The sequence below is a fragment of the Rhinopithecus bieti genome, unplaced genomic scaffold (genome assembly GCF_001698545.2).
Source record: "Rhinopithecus bieti isolate Rb0 unplaced genomic scaffold, ASM169854v2 scaffold_11938, whole genome shotgun sequence".
Lineage (NCBI taxonomy): Eukaryota > Metazoa > Chordata > Mammalia > Primates > Cercopithecidae > Rhinopithecus > Rhinopithecus bieti.
The window spans coordinates 1,348,693-1,366,982 of NW_016806961.1; the positions used below are offsets into that span (position 1 = coordinate 1,348,693).

Genomic DNA, 18,290 nt, shown 5'->3' on the forward strand with positions numbered 1-18,290 from the left:
GTTGAAAACGGTGATAAGAAAATAATGTCTGTAATGAGGGGTATGACTTCGAATGCAGCATTGTGGAAGGATCCCCAAAGAAATAGCATTTGCTCTGAGCTCGGGAAAGTGGAGTAGGTATAAATCAGGCACCAGGGGAGAGGAAGAGCTTTCCTAGCAGCATGTGCAAAGGCTCCATGGCAGGAAGGAGTCTGGGAAATGTGAGTAACTAAAAGGAGTAAGATACAACTAAACCAGAGGAAGTGAGAGGTGGCATTTTAGAAATGGTCTCAGGGAGGTGGGCAGGAGCTGGACCATGAAGAGGCTAGAGGCCATGGCAGGGAGCTGGCTCTGTATACTTAAACATGGGGCCAGGCATGGTGGCTCACGTCTGTAATCTCAGTACTTTGGGAGGTTGAGGAGGGTGGATCACCTGAGGTCAGGAGTTCAAGATCAGCCTGACCGACATGGTGAAACACTCTCTCTACTAAAAAAAAGAAACACAAAAATTAGCTGGATGCGGTGATGGGCGCCTGTAATCCCAGCTACTTGGGAGGCTGAGGCAGGAGAATTCCTTGAACCTGGGAGGCAGAGATTGCAGTGAGCTGAGTTCATACCACTACACTCCAGCCTGGGCGACAGAGCAAGACTCTGTCTCAAAACAAAAACAAACCAAAAAAACACAAACATGAGAAAGTGGTAGAGGGCTTTAGATGGAGTGAGAGAGGGCTTACATGGTCTGATGTGCTTTTCAAAGAGGTTCTTCTGGGTCTATGTGGATAACGGATAACATGGGCAAGGAGAGAGGAAAGCAGTATTGCTGCAGGTGGTATGAGATGGGATTATAACAATGGCAATCACCTAAGCTGATTGAACGTAAAATAAGATGAGCAAAACAAAACAAAAACACCCCCAACCTTAAAACCCAAACCACAGTGGCAGGAAGTCCAGCCAGGAAAGAAGAATATACCTGCAATCAGACGGACCTGAATTCAGCTCCTGCTTTCATCCCTTATACACCGTGTGATCGTGGGCACACACTGAATTAAGATGACGTAGAGACAAAGCTGAACCAAATAGAACAATGCCGAAGCCTGACACAGTCATTAAGCAATTCACATCTACATGTGTCTGTTCAAAACAAATAGCAAGATCCTCTGGATGCAAAGGTTTCTCGTCTAGAGACTCCTCTGGTTGCTGGATTCCCAGGGCTTACCTCCCCTCTCTCATATCATTTTTCCCTCCTCTGCAAAGTGTCTTATCCTATAAACATGTTGGTTAAGAGCTCTGGTTCTCATTCCAGTTCTGACTCTTACCAGCCATGTGTCCGTGAGCAGGTCATGTCTACTCTGAGAGCCTCCGTTTTCTCATCTGTAAAATAGGGTCTTGAAGACACCTCTATTCTGGAATTATTATAAGGATAGAACTGGATAAGAGATGAAATGTGTTCAGCACAGGGCGAGGCACGTAGTAACACCAGGCTCTCAGCACACACATTCCCACCACAAGTGAGCATGCACACATACCATGAGGATGCACGCTTCAGGCCCAAATGGCACCTTTCTTTCTGCAGAAGTGGCAACTGTCTTCTAAATTCCTGCTCAGTTGCCTAAGCTTAACTTTTAATGAAGCCAGAGAACAGTGATCTGTTGGTGTTTGTACTCAGCAAAGCTGTCCGACAGCGGTATCTAAGCTCTGGGAATCCAGCAACCAGGGGATTCTCCGAATGAGAAATATTTGCGTCCGGAAGATCTTAATATTTGTTTTGAACAGACACATGTAGACATGAATTACTTAATGACTGTTTTAGGGTTCAGCATTGTTCCTGTATTTGTTTTGGCTTTGTCTCTATGACATCTTAATTCAGTGTTTTATTTCACGGAGCTCCACACACTGGCTGTAGCATAAGGGAGCTCCCTCAGCAAAATTTCAAATGGAGTGGAGGGCTGGAAGGTGTAGGGAGATGGGTGCCGGGGAGAGATACACAGAGGGAGAGAGAGAGAGAAAGAGCAGACTGTGGCTTCAAGAGTGTGCAGTGGAGGGGGCTACTGGGTACAAGGGATAGTCTAGGTTTGCATGCATGAATATGAGAGACCAAACCCTTGCACTGTGGGAACAAAATCTGTCACTGCTATTTGGAAGTCTAAACAGTGTCTTTAAAGTTTCCTGATCTGATTGATCACAGTCAAAGAGACTGTAAATTTCATGCTTGTCCATAACACATGGAAGGGCCCAGCCATGCTTCTGATACTGCTGTTCAAAGTCATCACTGGCTGCATCAGAGTCAGGAAAGAGGAGTCAAGAGAAGCAGATCAGACCTGGAACTCTGCCTAAGGCAAGAACCCCCCTGGGACCACCTCCTGCCCCCAGCGTAGGACCTCGGAATTTCCTAAACTGGCTTACAAGGTCCCACTTGATCTGTTTTCTGCCTGCATCCTAGGAATCCTCTTCTGTCACTCTCCCATTCACTCACTCTGCTCCAGCCACACTGACCTGCTTGCTATTTTTCAAATACACCAAACATCCTTCTACCTCAGGACCTTTGCACTTGCTGTTCCCTCTGCCTCAAACAATTTTCTCTCACTTATCCTCACTGCTCACCTCTTCATTCAGGTCCCTGATCATGCTGTCCAACAAAGCAGCTCCTTCCCTTACCCTCTATTCCTTTCCTTGGCTTTATTCTTCTTTACAGAATGCATTACCACCAGCTCTCATTTATTTATTTGGTTCTTCATTCATTGTCTTTCTCCTCCATGGGAATAGGGAGTTCCCATGTTCGTTCACTGTTACGTTGAGTAGTGGTTCAATAAAAATGTTGAATGACTGAATAAATGAATGAAAGTACAACTTAATTTTTTTTTAGCCAATGTGCAGCTTCTTGCACTTTGTGTATTCATTCCCCTGTGATTAATTTTATCTTCAACAGTTGCAGGCTCGCTATAATCTCCCCATCACTGGTGGTTGTTCGTGGAATGCAGACTGGATTTCCTATTAGCCAGAGCTAGTCCATGAAGGACAAGAAGGCTAATAGCCCATGCCAGAGACTGCATCCTTGAGCTGGAAAATTTATATTATATGAGCAGCTCCCTTCCACGGCTCCCCTCCACTAGCATTGACTATTCCCTAGCAGTTAATGTTCCTCTCAGAGAGTTTAGCCTGCTTTTTCTCCTGGGAAAAGAAATGGTCTTCGGGACCCTGCTGGGGGCAAAGTCTGATTTTTTCTGATCATCCCCTGCATTTGTAGATAAAGTTGATGAAATGGAATCATCCCCATTTTGCAGATCAGATAACTAAAAATAACTGTGTGACTATAAGCAAGGGACTCCAAGCTTCATTAAGCGTCTCTCCCTCCGCTGTTTTTTTTTTTTTTTTTACATTCTTCTGTCTTTATTTCTCTCTACATTATCGTACTTAAGACAGTAGTATGTTTTACAGTTTCAAATAGCTAGAAGGAAAATACTGAATGTTTCTAATAAAAGAAATTATAAATGTTTGAGATGATGGATATGTTAATTACACTGAGCTGATCACTGTACATTATATGTATCACAACATCACTACGTACCCCCCAAATATATGCAGTTACTGTGTAAAAACAAATTTTAAAACCTAAGAAGACTATCTGCCTTATGAAATATGTACTTACGTTGTATCTACCTTTGCAATTAAACTCTGAGGCTCTCACAGGAGGACATTCAACATTTTTCTCCCCAATGAGCCTGGCAAATAGTAATCAAAAAACCTATCATTTATTATTAATAGCAAGAGCCAACACTGATGGAGCCCTGACTGGGTGCCAAGTAGCACTTTCCATAAATTAGCTCATCCAGTCCTCACAGCAGCTCTTGGAGGGAGCTGCTATTATTAGCCCCATTTTACGGATGAGAAAACTGAGATTGAGAAGGTCAAGCTGCTTGCCAAGTCTCATAGCCTGTAAGCATTTGCAGCCAATAAAATAAAACACTTCCTCTGATTAGTGTGCCCTTGGGGTCTGTCAAATGTTTTAAACAGCTCTACCAATCTCCAGTGGCTCTTTAGGGAGCACCAAAACCACATTTAAAAGTGAATACAGAGCACTGGAGTGCTCAGGAGTCCAGTCCACAGAACCCAAGCATCACTACTGAACAAGCACAGCTCAGGTAGTAAGAGGCTTTAGCATCCCCCCTCTCTGCATCTCGTTGGGTAACCCCTGGCATAGTACACAAGGGCATCTGCTTTATGGAGATCTGGGTTTGTATCAGGCACAGTGCCATGCTCTTTACATAAATTATCTCATTCACTCCTCACTACAACCCCAATAGAGGAGTATTTCACAGGTGGGGAGGCTGAGACACAAAGAGGTGAAGTGACTAGCAGGTTGTGCAGTTTGCACGTAGCAAAGAAAGATTTGAGCCTGGATAGATTTGGCTTCAGAGTTCAAACTCTTCATCATTCTTCATATCACACTTCAGCGAAAGTCTTAAGAACAAGCAATTAAAGGGCTCTAGTTTTGCTAAGCCCCTGTGAATTCTTCCACTTCACAGGAAGGTAAATCCAGCCACTCTGAAAAAAAAAATAGGATTTTTTTTTTTAATGTATTGTGCTTCTGCCGCACACCTGAAGTGTTCGTGGAGAAGAAGGCACATGACCCAGGCTTCCTTCCCTATTAAAGGAGTTAGGGTTTTAGGGATGTTCCCTTTTTTTGGTGGCCTGGAGCAGGGGTGGAGGTAGTGGAGACTCACAGGCCTGGAAAGCACATCCAAGTGGCATTTAGTCCAACCTCCTGCCCCCGTACTGGTTAACATGTCTACTTGCCCAGCCAGACAGATGTCTCTATCTAGGGAACCTCATTCTGACACCAGGGAGAGTCAAATCTATTTGCAGTGTGTGTGTCTTTCAAGTTGCATTGATCAGAAGCCTCAGTGTCTCAGAATTGGAGGTGGGGTGGGGAGAGAGCTAATCTGTTGCTGGGTTTGAACCATGCACACTCATCTAATTAATGCATCCAACATTCACTGAACATCTACCACATCCTGCTTCTCTAAGATAGCACATTTGCCAGGTGAACACAGCAGAATGTCAGAAATGACCCCTGCAACCAACCCCTGCATCCCATTCAACAAATTTTGCCTTTCAAAAGGAGAAAGGTTTGACCCAAACAATAACACTCCCTTCCTAGAGAAAAACGCTCATTCACTGCCAGGGCAAGCATTTTCTGTGACCCTCAGTACATTGGCTCTTAACCACAGGCTGCTGCCAGAAAATCGCCTCTCAACAGCCCCTCACTCTGCTCCTGGTGATCAAGTCAGCACAAACATGCTAACTGATCTCTTGGCACCAAGGGGAGTCTTGAATTAAATGGTTCAAAGGCATTTTTTTTCCTGCCTTACAATTTCCCTTTATGTAGTAAAATCTCCAATAGTTTGGAATTTATGGCCTTTTGGACAGGGCCTGGGATGAAGTCTGCTTCTGGTCTCTTCTGCGTAGAAAGGATTTTCGAAGAAAATTAATAGCTTGCTAAAAGAATTGTAAGGAAAATGTGCATTCTATTTAAGGGGATCTCTTTTCTAGTCCTTTACTAACACTCATGCATCCACAAACAATTGATATGCTAATTTCAAATGATTTTTACATGTTCATTAAGCCTTTAGCTGCTACTATTTGTCGACATGGTAATATGAAATCATATTGTGGTTTGATCTAGCCTTAAGCATTAGGTTTTCGCCAAGCTGAAACTTCTTAGGTACAAACTTTTCTAGACTAAGCAATTATGAAAGAGAATCAAGTTAATGCCAGGCAAAATGACCACCCTTCTTGGGTGGGGATAAAAGGGAGGTGGCGCTCTACACTTTAGAGATTCACATGTCTTATCAATTCATGCTGGTTCCCTCCCTGCTGGTAGATAAAGTTTGACAAGGACCACTCTACATCCTGGTTTGCCTGGGATTATCTCTGTTAGATCTTCCATCCTAGAATAATTACTAACGACACCCTCTTTCATTCTTAAAGACATTTTGATATAAACTATAAATCACATAGTCACTGTAGATTTGATGAAACCGTGGGATTAAAATTGTGATTTTTCAAGGAGTTTGAGCTTTCTTTAGACTGACAGTACCTGGTCTTCTCTATACAAACCAACAGAATGCTCCATGGAAATGTTATACCATTCAATTCTGAATCCGGATAATTATGTATTATCCCCAACTCCCTAACTGAAACAGTCAGATCAGAAAGCAGCTAACCTTTTCTCAGAGACGAGGATTATGGGACCACTCTCTACCCTGCCTCATGTGTGTTAATTTCATCTGAATGTAGTTGTCCATCAGGAGTTGAAATCCCAATAAAAATTGTCAGCATTACTTGGGGGAGACATGGGTAGGCATGGAGAACCCAGTGATGAGGAGTTGTTGCTTTCCTTTTGGCCACTATAAGCTTTGTTCCAGAGTCAACGTCTACTAAACAACACCATGTACCACACACAGGGGTAGAGCTTTACCTAACTCAATCCTTACAACCTGCTCTCTGAGGGGCTACTGTTATTATTTCTATTTTCAAGCTCAGTGTGGTAAACTACTTGATAGGGATACACAGCTAGTAAATGATAGAACCAGTACATGAATCTAGGTTGTCTTATGCTCAAGTCTGAGCTCTTAACCACTATGATATACTGCTTCCCACTCTGCTATACTGTTCTGACATCTGAGGCAGACATCTGGTTGCAATTTGATACATTATAAAGATATTGCCTCACCAAGTATGCCTCACAGAGGGGGAGAGGAGAAAGAGAGACTAAGCAGGGGGTTGCTTGGATTGCAGTTGCATGATGTATGCATATTGCTATGAAATCAATGAATTGAATATATGTTTCTATCCTGGTGCTAAATTACCTTCAGAGATAGACTTAAAATATCCTGAGGAAGTTTATTTAAGGGGGTGGCCTTCATCTATAAATAAATATTAAGTGTGTCACCAACAGGACTGACTAGTGGTTCCTCCACTCACTCTCTGCCATCCCCCTGCAGACCGCTACATGTGCTGGTCTGCCGACTGTGATCTGGGCTTGACTTATGGAACTAAACAACATTTCTGATGAGACCAAGTCCCCAGATTGCCTCTAGAGGAAGCCACCAAAACACAGCTGATATTGTGCCAATGCCTCTATCTTCTTTTCTCTTGAGAACTCAGCTTTGGAAAACATGGTACTTTCACCCTTAAGTAAGTGTAGAATGTTGAAAAGGAAGTGGAAATTGAATGTCACTGGATGTGGCTGGCTTGGGTGAGAATGGGGATGATTCAGGTTTTATCTGGTCTGTTAAAAGACAACTCCAATCCAACCTTTCCTGAGGACTTGGAAACAAATGTTCCCTTCTCACTCTCTACCCCAAACCAGGAGTAACAGCTATAAAACTGGAATCTGTTCTACAGAGAGGCCACGCCTATTACAGAAGTATTACACAGGATTCTCCTAGCATGACATAAATCGAGGGCTTATGGCTCAGGCTTTCACCCCAGGGGTGGTTTCTATGGCAAAGAAGACCCACAACATGAAAAGGCACCAAGAGTGAAATGATACTGGTTGCAGAGGGGGAGTGGAGTATTATAAAAGTCTCAGAAGGATTACATTAGAATTAGCAAAAAGCTGCAGAAAGCATGAAGGTTGAAAGACCTTGTGCGCCATTCATGTGATTGCAAATATGATCAAGAAAAGGGCAGGAAAGTAACAGACAGACAGACAAAAGTGGAAAGTACCAAGCAAGGTGGACATTAGGTGTGCTTTCTTGAATCAAAACACCACCAGGAATCCGCTTTCCTCTCCCCGGACCCCTAAAATAGATGGAAGACTCTGGACTAAATGCCATACTTCTAGTTTCCAGTGAAATTTCCTCTAGTTCCTTCTACAAGGGCATTTTCTTTGGCCAGTGCAGCACCTGATTAGCCAACAGTAGGTACATTCCAAAGGTGGAATAGATAGCAGAAACCCAGGAAGATAAAACCACTGACGTCAAAACTCTATACAAAGAACCTCCTTCGAAGCAGAGAAGCATCAGCTTTTAACGGCATTTGGTATTGTTGTTCCCCTTCTCCAACCTGTGTCAGTGGGTGGGTGGGTGTCCCCTCCTTCCCATCTGCAAACACTGGCTGGTGCTGTTTCAGCTTGCAGCCTGCTACACGCTACTGGCCTGTTGTGTTGCTTGTCCACCCATTCCTAAAACGGGACACCCATTTCTCTAAAAAACTGTGTGATCCTCTACAAGACGGTGAAGAGGAAAACTTCTCCAGTCTGGCTTTGATTCTTCAGGCGTAATTCCCCATACGTCTTCCACCTCACACCCACTGGAAAGTTCAGAATCAGTTGTGCCAGAACAGACATTCAGTCTGTCCGAATCACTTTTGCAGACATGTTTTCAATCTGCTCCCTAATGCAGACTGCCAGGATTAATAAATCCTCCAAGTGGTCCCCCTGGTCAACTTCTTTCCTTTCTCCCACTAAACCAGTCATCCAACACCAGCAAAAGATGAGTTTTCATACTGCCTTGATTTTCCCTGACAGAGGGCACAGCCTTCTTCCTTTCATTCTCAAACTCCTCTAAATTGGATGATTTATGAAAAGAATTGGATTTTTCTCTGTCTTGGAATGCTTCTATTTCCCCCCAACCTCGTCTCCCTCTCACCCCACCTCCTGTTCCCCTCTTTCTTTCATTTCTTCCCTTATTCTTTCTTCCATCAGCACCATGTCTACCACCATCCAAGGATCTGTTCTCATCCCTGAATTCAAAGCAATCAGATTTTTTTTGGAAAAAAAAAACAAAAAAGAAAACAAAATAAAACTCTTCCAAGATCATCTTCACGATCTTGGAAGTCTCCTCCCTGACTCCTGAGCTCAGAGTCTTGGTTTTGGATGCTGAAGAGGAGAGAATTCAGCAGCAGCGGCAGCAGCCGCCAGAAAGGCGTGGAGGAGGGTGCTGTTTTGGGTGTATTTGAGGCAACAGCATATGGGCTTTTGTCAAAAATGTTCAAAGCTCGCTAGCTTCCGAGCCGAGGATGGAAATGTGTGCTATCTCTGAACGCTGCTTGAGCTGGCTTAATTCTCCTTTTCTGGTACAACACCCCCCAAACTCCTCAAATCCACCATTCTTTGGCCCACCTGCCCTCTGGACTCTGTGACACCAAGAAAAGTTTTTCAGTCAAGTCGTACCCCACCTGCACCGCCCACCCTCAGGTAGCAAAACCTCTTGAATAGGAGCTACGGGGTTCCGTTGAGCGTTGCTCCCCCCACAAAGAATTCCTGTCCCTTCTCACCATCTTCCACCTCACACAAGCAATGAGTTCCCATGTTTCAGCGGGAGCCGCCGAGTAGTGACGGGAAAAGACAGGCGCCCTGGCCCGACTGCCTGCATCCACCCCTCCGGGCTATAGGGCACAGGCCAGAAAGGGGGACCTTCGGGATCCCCCCTTTTAAGAAGGAGATCATTACCTTGGCAGCGGCTTGCGGGCCGTGATACTGGCGACAATGATGCTCTCGGGACGGGGGGTGGCTACCGCTTTGAAGGTTCCTCGCCAGAACTTCTCAAAAAGCTGCTTCTCGCCTTGCTGAACGCTCGCCATCGCCAACCCAAAGGGGCCGGGGCGCCCGGGGCGCTGTCCGAAGTGCTGAAACGTGGATTCCAAACGGGGGCGACACCTAGCTCCGGGCTCTGTCCGGCTGACACCCAGAGAGGGGTGGGGTGGGAGAGATCGGAGTTCAGGGCGGGGGATGGGACGCCCCAGTCCGGGCAGGCAGCAGAGAAAGGAAGCTCGTCCGCCGGGTTTTCTTCGCCCTTCTGGGTCGGCTCCTGGCTGCGCTCTGAGCTGACTGAGCCTCTGCGCCCCAAGAAGGGAAGGGAGGGCTGGCTTTCTGGGCAGCGCCAGGAGAGAATAGGCGACGGGGTCGGATGTGTGTGCGTGCGCGTGTGAGCTCCGGCGCGCCCGGGTTTTGTCTCTCGCACAATGTGACGTTGGAAGAGGAGGCTGGTCGCGCAAGCTGCACTTTCCTCCCCCCTCTCCGTTTCTCCTCCTCCTCACCAACCCCCTCCTCCTCAGGCTCAGCCTCCTGCCGCCATCTGCATAACAAAAGCCCGCAGGTCTTGGGAGGAGAAAGGGCGGGGCGTGCGCCTGTCACCAGGGCCCCGCAGCGACCGAGTTGCAGCGCTGACCCCTCTGAGAAGCCATCCTGGCACCCCAATCTGCGCCAGGCAGGAGATCCTGCTTCCCAGGCCCCTCCTTCTCCCATCATCGCCGGCCTTCCTCAGCCCTTTCTTGGGTGCCCTTGGGGCCAGGCCACCTTTCTCCCTAGCCCCTTCACAAGTCTTGTAGCTGATCTTCTGCCGGGGAGAGGCGGGGCGGGGGGAAGGGGGTAAAAAACTTAATCTATCCACCCCAGCTGGCCTCCCCGGGACCCTCACTTTTGGGAGAGACGGCCTAGGCCGGTAGAGGGTCCCCTGCGTTCCTCTTTGAGCCAGGGGTTAGCGAGGTCTTCACCACCCAGAAAGTGCCATTTGATCGACAATCCCTCACCAGTTCGGCTTCTCGCCATCTGCCGAGCCGGGCCCCCGCCCGCCAAGGGGCGCAGCGTTACATCTGTGCATGCGGAGCTGTCAAGGGTACCTCTTTTGTGTCTCACAGCCGGCCTGCCCAGCGCCCCCGCCGCCAACCCCGTCCAAAGGAAAGAGTTCCCCTCCCGCCCCACCCCATCCCCATCCACTCCTGGGGAATCCGCCTGCAGCCACTTTTCCTAATGCCGCTAGTCTCGGGAAAGGAGCACGTTTTGGAAACGAAAGCGCTTAATGGGAGGGTTGGAGAGGAAAATCTCGAGGATTAGCAGGGGGATAGTTACTTTTCGTTCTCTCCTCCCCATCTTCTTACCGCCTCGCAGTTCAATCGTAATACCATGCAAGTGGAGGTTTAGAATCCCAGATCAACCCCAGACACACAGGATCTGGTTAGAATGACTCTTGTTTTCCCCCCAGGGTTTTCATTATAAAAAAAGATATCGTGGCGGGACCCCTCACCCCTTGCCTTCCTGGAAGACTTTTAATCTTAGCAGAGTTGCTACTCCCCCATCTCCCACCTAACGCCGCCCCACCCCCGCTTCCACTTTCCAGGCTGTAAATTCCTGGAAGGAGGCATCACTCAGTCTTAAAGGCCTCCAAGCCCCTGGTGCTGGGTTCCAGTCACAGAGAGAATAAACTCCTGCTCTTTGCTAATGCAGATAGCAATGGGGACCCAATGAGGGCAGGGTAGGGCGGGAGGCTAGGGGGTCGGGGGAACAATGGGAACTCCAGAAATTCTCTGAAGGGGAACAAGAGGTAACTAGGAGGTGAAGAGGCCGACAGAGAGGATAAGATGGGGCAGGAGAAGAAAGATTCTTGGAGTAAATGAGTACCCGTCCCAAAGAGTATCTACGTTTGAAGCGTGTGTGTTCGATATGCCTGCGTCCGCTTATCTGAGTGCCTGAGAGCGCTGCTCGCTCTGCAGTGACCCCTTCTGGTCAACGATGAGAGGTGCATTTGCTGGCTTCTTAAGTGGGTTGCCGGGGGAGAGGGCCCAGAGATGGGGTCAGGCCTGGGAAGGTTGGAGGTGGAGCAAAGTGGAGACTAGGCTAGCCCTTTCCCTCCCTCTCCCTCTTACCTTGCGCCCCAAATCCCCCATTCCCCGATTGGGCTTGACCCCCATTTCCCACCCAGAAGTTAGTATCATTGTCAATGCAATCTAGAGCTGGCTTCTTAAGTAGCCTGGCATCTTTAAAACTAACCTTAGTCATGACATTTAGGGTATGAACTGAGTCACCTGCAGGAGAGAGGTAGGTGGGGTCCTACTCCCACAAGATCAATCAACATCTTCCAGCTGTGTGCCTGCTCCTAATCCCTAAAATGTTGATAGAGCTCCCATTTGCAAGACATTGCCTTTTTAAAATCCCATAGTAGCCAGGTGAGGTGGGAGAGAAAGCTGCTCTTATTCCATTTTATTTATTTATCTTACTTCAGTAGCTTTAAGGGTGCAAGTGTTTTTTGGTTACATGGAGGAATGGTATAGTGGTGAAGTCTGGGCTTTTACATACCTGTCACCCAAATAGTACCTTACCCCCAAGAGACCATTATTAAAAAGTAAAAAAAAAAAAAAAAATTCATACAACAACTAAGGAAAACAGTGTGAAGATTTCTCAAAGAACTAAAAGTAGACCTGTGCATTCTTTTATAAAGACACATACATGTGTATGTTCACTGCAGCACTATTCACAATAGCAAAGACATGGAATCAAACTAAATGCCCATCAGTGATAGACTGGATAAAGAAATTGCGGCACATTTACACCATGGAATACTATGCAGTCATAAAACGAATATCATGTCCTTTGCAGGGACATGGGTGGAGCTGGAAGTCATTATCCTCAGCAAACTACACAGGAACAGAAAACCTGATACCACATGTTCTCACTTATAAATGGGAGCTAAATGATGAGAACACATGAACACATAGATGGGAACAACACACACTGGGGTCTTTTGGAGGGTGGAAGTTGGGAGGAGGGATCAGGAGAAATAACTAATGGGCACTAGGCTAAATACCTGGGTGATGAAATAATTTGTTCAACAAACCCCCATGACACAAGTTTCCCTATGTAACAAACCTGCGCTTGTACCCCTGAACTTAAAAGTTAAAAAACGTAGACCTGCTATTCGATCTTACTCTATTTTAAAGATGAAGAAGTTGAGGATAACCAAGTGACTTCCCCGGGGTGATCCTGTAGGAAGCAAAGGAAATCTGTGAAAAATACAGTTTCTGTTTTTGCTTGGTGGAGTGGAGGACGGAGTGGGATGCTATGCATCTCAGGATGGAGTTGCATTTAAAAATAAATCAGATAACAATGAGCCACATATTTAGAAGCACTTGGGGTTGAGGCTCCTAAATTGGGAGTCTGCAGTAATCAGTTCAGGACCTGGAATCCAGAATGCCTGGCTTCAACTTCCAGCTCTGCCATTTCCTAGCTGTGTAATGTTGGAGGAGTGACTTCACTTGCCTTTGTCACAGTTTCTTTATCAATGCTATGAAGATTTTTTTTGGTTTTTGAGATGGAGTCTCGCTTCGTTGCCCAGGCTGGAGTGCAGTGGCGTGATCTCGGCTCACTGCAACCAACCTCTGCCTCCCGGGTTCAAGGCATTCTCTTGTCTCAGCCTCTCTAGTAGCTGGGATTGCAGGTGCCTGCCACCACAGCCCAGCTAATTTTTTGTATTTTTAGAGATGGGGTTTCATGAAGATTCTATAAAGATTATAAATAATATGTTTAGATGAACTAGCTGTGAGGATTGAAGGAATTAACACACATACAGGTTATAGAATGGTGTCTGAAACACAGTTTACTCAAAAATATCAATTACTCAAGTGGTTAAAAGCCAAGCCTATGGATTTAGAGAAAACTAGGATATGAAGCCTACCTCTGCCACTTTTTAGCTGGATGAGCTTGGGCTAATAACTAACCTCTGCCTTTGTTTCCCCATTTGCAAAAATGGAGATATCACACGGTGGTTGGGAAGATTAAATGAAATATTACCTGTAAAGGACTTAACAAATTGTCCACTTTATAGCAAGTGACCATTCAATGGTAGCTCTTCTTGCTGATAATCTTGGAATAATCACCTGTTAGTGTGTTAAGTCAGGCCATGTTCAGTTCAATAATCATTAACTGACGCCCAATCTTGCATCTTGACCAGGCACAGTCCCAGGCATGGAGGGCTCAAGGACAAACCAGACATAGTCCCTTCCCTGAAGCAGTTCACAGCCTAATTCACCTTCTGGGCCCTCACTGACTAACACTTGTCCCCTTTCCATCTTATCACAGTGACTTCTACTTTAGGTCTGGCTTCTCCAATATAACGTGAACTCCAGTTCCTCCATCACTTTATTAAAATAGAAACATCTTGTGTCTCATTCCTTCATGGTATTGCTTTCTGTTTCCCCAGATGCAAGCCAGCCCACCCCATAAACAAGAACTTATTAATATGCTAGCTAAAGAATATAAACTTATGGCACAATTATTTCTTACCCTCCGTGCTTTACTGATGGTAGACGTCACTGATCCTTCACAATACTCTTTCTCAGACTGACCCTCAGAATCCTTCTCAACACACAGTTTCTAGATAGCCACTACTAATAGGTTGGCCTTGGCATTCCAGATAAAATCAATTTGCCATCCATGTCTAGAGAATGTTTGTTTACCTGATTGGTATTGTTCTTTCATTTGAAAAAGGGGACAGCAGGGAGACATGTTTCTAAAATTTGCAAACTCAGGCACTCTAAAGCAGGAACTAAGAAGATTCTTATGCGTCATTCTCCCTAGTGATCCAAAGATACAGCACCTCCAGCTCAGAGAAATAGCTACCCCTTCTCCTGAGGCAGTTCAAATCCCACCTCACTAACATTACCATGATACCTTGGGTAAATCTCTTAATCTTTTGGTGTCCACGATTTCTCGGAGTACAATAGAGCCAACCATTGTTTACTAGCGTCAGAGAACTTGACAGTCTGTACCCATTTCTAAAAGTCCAGGGAACAGTGAAAGATTCAAATAATTACTGAGATGATGGGAAACATAATAATAAGACCAATTCATCTGTCCTTATGTCTTTAAACAAGATCGTGCTAAGCCATCCAAATTACAAAATTCTTTATTTGGGGAGAAAAATATGATTGTACTACTCAAGGTTTATCAATCCTGACTTCTTGACTTCTTCATTCCCAATTTGACTTCTTCCTTTCATCCTCACTTCTTGAAAGTTTTACCTTGTGTCTAACCTGAATCCCACCTCCGTTGTGTATTGTCCATTTCTCTTCTGGAACACACATGTGCACTACTTCATATACTCCTGGACTAATATGGATAAACCAGAAAGCCTCCTTCTGACTGCATAGATCTCAAGATTCTACAAGGCAGATGGATTCATTGCTGTCTCAGACAATAATAATTGCTATACTTATCAAATATATGTTACTATGTTCTAGTCACAACATGTGCTTAAACCCTTGATAAACATTGTCTCACTTAATTCTCACAACAGCTCTATGATAAAGGAACCGTCTTCATCCAAATTTTGCAGATTTGAAAACTGAGTCTCTGAGTGGTAGAATCACTTGCCCAGAGTTGCATAGCTAGCAAGTAGAGGAGTCTGCTTTCAAATTCAGATATGTCTTAATCTAAAGTATAGGCTATACTGACCTCCAGAAACAGGATAAGAAAAGTATAACATTAGGTGAGTGTTCAAATGTATCCATCCTGTCTATATATTGTGTCCATGTCTAGATCTGCCCTTTGGTCTGCATATCTATTTATGCTACCAAGGATGTTATTTTCAGAGCCTCCACCTTCTTCCTGCAGAACAGTAAAGAGTACTTGTCTGGTACTACCCTAATATGGGCAACCTGATATTTTATAGGTAGTTGGCAGGACAAGACATGAGTCTCTAAGGCTACCATATTGATTTTGTCAAAGAAAACCAAACTGAAGAATCTCAGTGGGAGGAGAAGGAGAGAGATGCTCAAAATCAACACTGGAATAAAGGGACCATTCCTCCCCAGAACAATTGTACCAGCCACCTAATCTGCCTTCCTGCTGCAAGAATTCACCTTCTGCTAACCCATCCTTTGTACTTATTCTCTCGAGGGAATTTTTTTTCCTTGAAATTCAGGGCCGGCTCATAATTTCCTTCTCTTGAAAACCTTGCACTGACTCCCCCAAATTAGTAGGGTAAGTGCTAACCCCTCTGCATTACAGCTCTCATGATCTGGTGCTTGCCTTCTGTCTGTCCTTGAACTTCACCCTCCAGTTATTTCACAATGCTCATCGTGTCTCTACATACCCCGTTCTACTCCACAACTCTCCAAACCATGCAAAATAAACCCCTCTGACATCTCTGTCCTTTTGAAAATGCTCTATTCTTTCTCTGATACTTCATAATCACATTATCTCAGAAGTCTTAACAGATGCATTGCTAGCCTTCCATACCCATAATAAAATCTTCCTCTCTTGGCCCTCCTTTGAGTCATGGGTATACTTTATGATTTATTTAGAGTTACTTGTCATAGTATTGACGGGGTGATCCTTGAAAGAACAGACTATGTCTATTTCTTATTTGAGTCACCAATGCCTAGTATAGAATTGGCACCTAGTAGAAGTTCAATAAATGCTGGTGTAATGAGTAGATTCCCTATACAGTATGAAACTATACTAATGTTCAAGTTACCCAGTCCCGCAGGAAATGAGGCATGATTTTATACTCATATTACACATGACAATATAGTATTCACACTGTGCTTACTGATATTGTATATATTCACTTAACTGTGAATTGGTCAGAGAAAAACACTGTATTTTATGTATATTCTATGTAGTATGTATAACAGTAATAATACGCAATTATAACAATGTATGTTTATATAGTTACACAGTACTCAATGCCAGGCATTTTTCTAAGTACTTTACAAATATTAACTCATTGAATGCTCAATGAGTTAGTAACCAAAACCCTATGGATTAGGCCCTACTATTAACCACATTTTATAAGCTGAAACACAGAGAGTTTAAATAACTTTCCCAGGGACACACAGTTAGTAAAAGGTGAAACCAACATACGAATTCAGTTAGTCTGACTTGCAGAGCCCTTCATCATTCTTATATACTGCCTCTAATATGATTTTTTATATCCTGAAGTGACATTCATTCAATGTGCAAGTATGTATTAGGCATAGCAATTGGACAGGGACAAAAATGGGTCCTCCTCTCCTAAACTCTTCAGTCCAGTTGAGGGTGGTGTTAGTTACGTTAAACATTGTAAAAAAAAAAAAAAAAAAACCATGCCTCAAAGGAGACGATGTAAAACTGGATAACTGGAGAATTTACTAAGTGTAAAGAGAATTTACTGAGTGTAAAGAGGTAAAGTCTGTCCAAGACAGTTGCATTTAAGTTTCAACTAAGAGTAAGAGGCATTTGCCAAGTGAAGAAGGGAGACAGCGTTTCAGAAGAGTTCAGTATGCACAAAGCCACGCCTTGGGAAAGAGTTGAATGCACTTAAGGGAGAGGCTGAAGCCCAGAGAACACAGGGATGAAAAAAATGGAGGCAGAATAATGGAATTAGTGATGAAAAAATGCGCTGCATGCAGTGAAATTATACTCTCTGAGTCTCATTTTCCTTTTAAATGAGGCTCATTTTTCTTTCAAATGCAAAATGAGAGAATCATCATTACTACACCCAGTTTTAAAAGCCAATTATTTTATATCATTATTTTTCAAAGTAAGGAACCTTGGAACCCTAGTGGTATCCCCTGCCCCAAGCATGTTTTAGGTGATATCCAGGCAGAAAAGCACACCAAATAACATTGGAATACATGATCATAATGTGAGAAAGTTATTTCTTTTTCAATTCTCTTTTCTAGCCATTGGGTTACCTCCAGAAGTAAATCTTCACATCTTGATTTTCTTGAAATGTCTTGAACCTGTCTTAGAACTTAGTTTTCAACAAGAAAGTGACTTCAGATTCAGAGGTTTGGACAACTACAATTTAATAACCTTGATTTGCTTTCACTGAATTTATTTTATAGTTATTTTCATCATTGGCATGTGATACTGGGTTTTCATTTCGAAAATGTCCTCTTTAGCTAAAATTTGTTAAGTAATGAAGTAAATCAGTTTTAAAAAACTTTTTTATTATAAAAAATTTAAAACATACATAAAAATAAAGAGACTAGCATAATGAGTCCCTATGTCCCCATTGTCTAATTTCAACACTGATCAATACAGAGTCAATTTTGTTTCATTGGAACCCTCACCCACTTTCCACACTACTAAATTATTTTGAAGCAAATCTAAGACATTGCATTATTCCCAGTTGTAAATACAAGGTGCATCTCTAAAAAATAGGAACTCACTTTTAAAAGCATAACTGCAATATCATCACACAAAACAAAATTAACAATAATTTCTGAATATCATCAAGTATCCAGTCAATATCCTTTTAAGTGTTTGCTTTTAAGTGTTTGCTTATTGTTCATTGGCTTGTTTGTGTGAATTGGAATTCAAATAAGGCCCATTCCTCATGGTTGGGTGATATATCTCCTTCAGTATCTTTTAATTCCTAGGTTCTCTGCCACTGCCAACATGCACACAAACATTCTACCTCTGTCTTCTTTATTTTTCACAAGAAACTTGATTATTTGCCTAGCAGAGTTTTCCATAATCTGTATTTTGCTGATTTTGCAAGTCTGTGACATTGATAACATGTTTCTCTGCATCCTTTTTTTTT

The 18,290-nt window shown here is 43.9% G+C and overlaps 1 protein-coding gene across 1 annotated transcript in view; it reads right to left on the reverse strand.

Annotated features, from left to right (window-relative positions):
• The window catches only part of SRRM4 (serine/arginine repetitive matrix 4), a 178,830-nt gene extending 168,872 nt beyond the window's left edge, over positions 1–9,958 (reverse strand). The window contains exon 1 of the mRNA XM_017879080.1: positions 9,437–9,958. Within this exon, the coding sequence (XP_017734569.1) occupies positions 9,437–9,567 (131 nt within the window). The 5' untranslated portion in view covers positions 9,568–9,958. The remainder of the gene's footprint in view (positions 1–9,436) is intronic.
• Between the last annotated feature and the right edge of the window lie 8,332 nt (positions 9,959–18,290).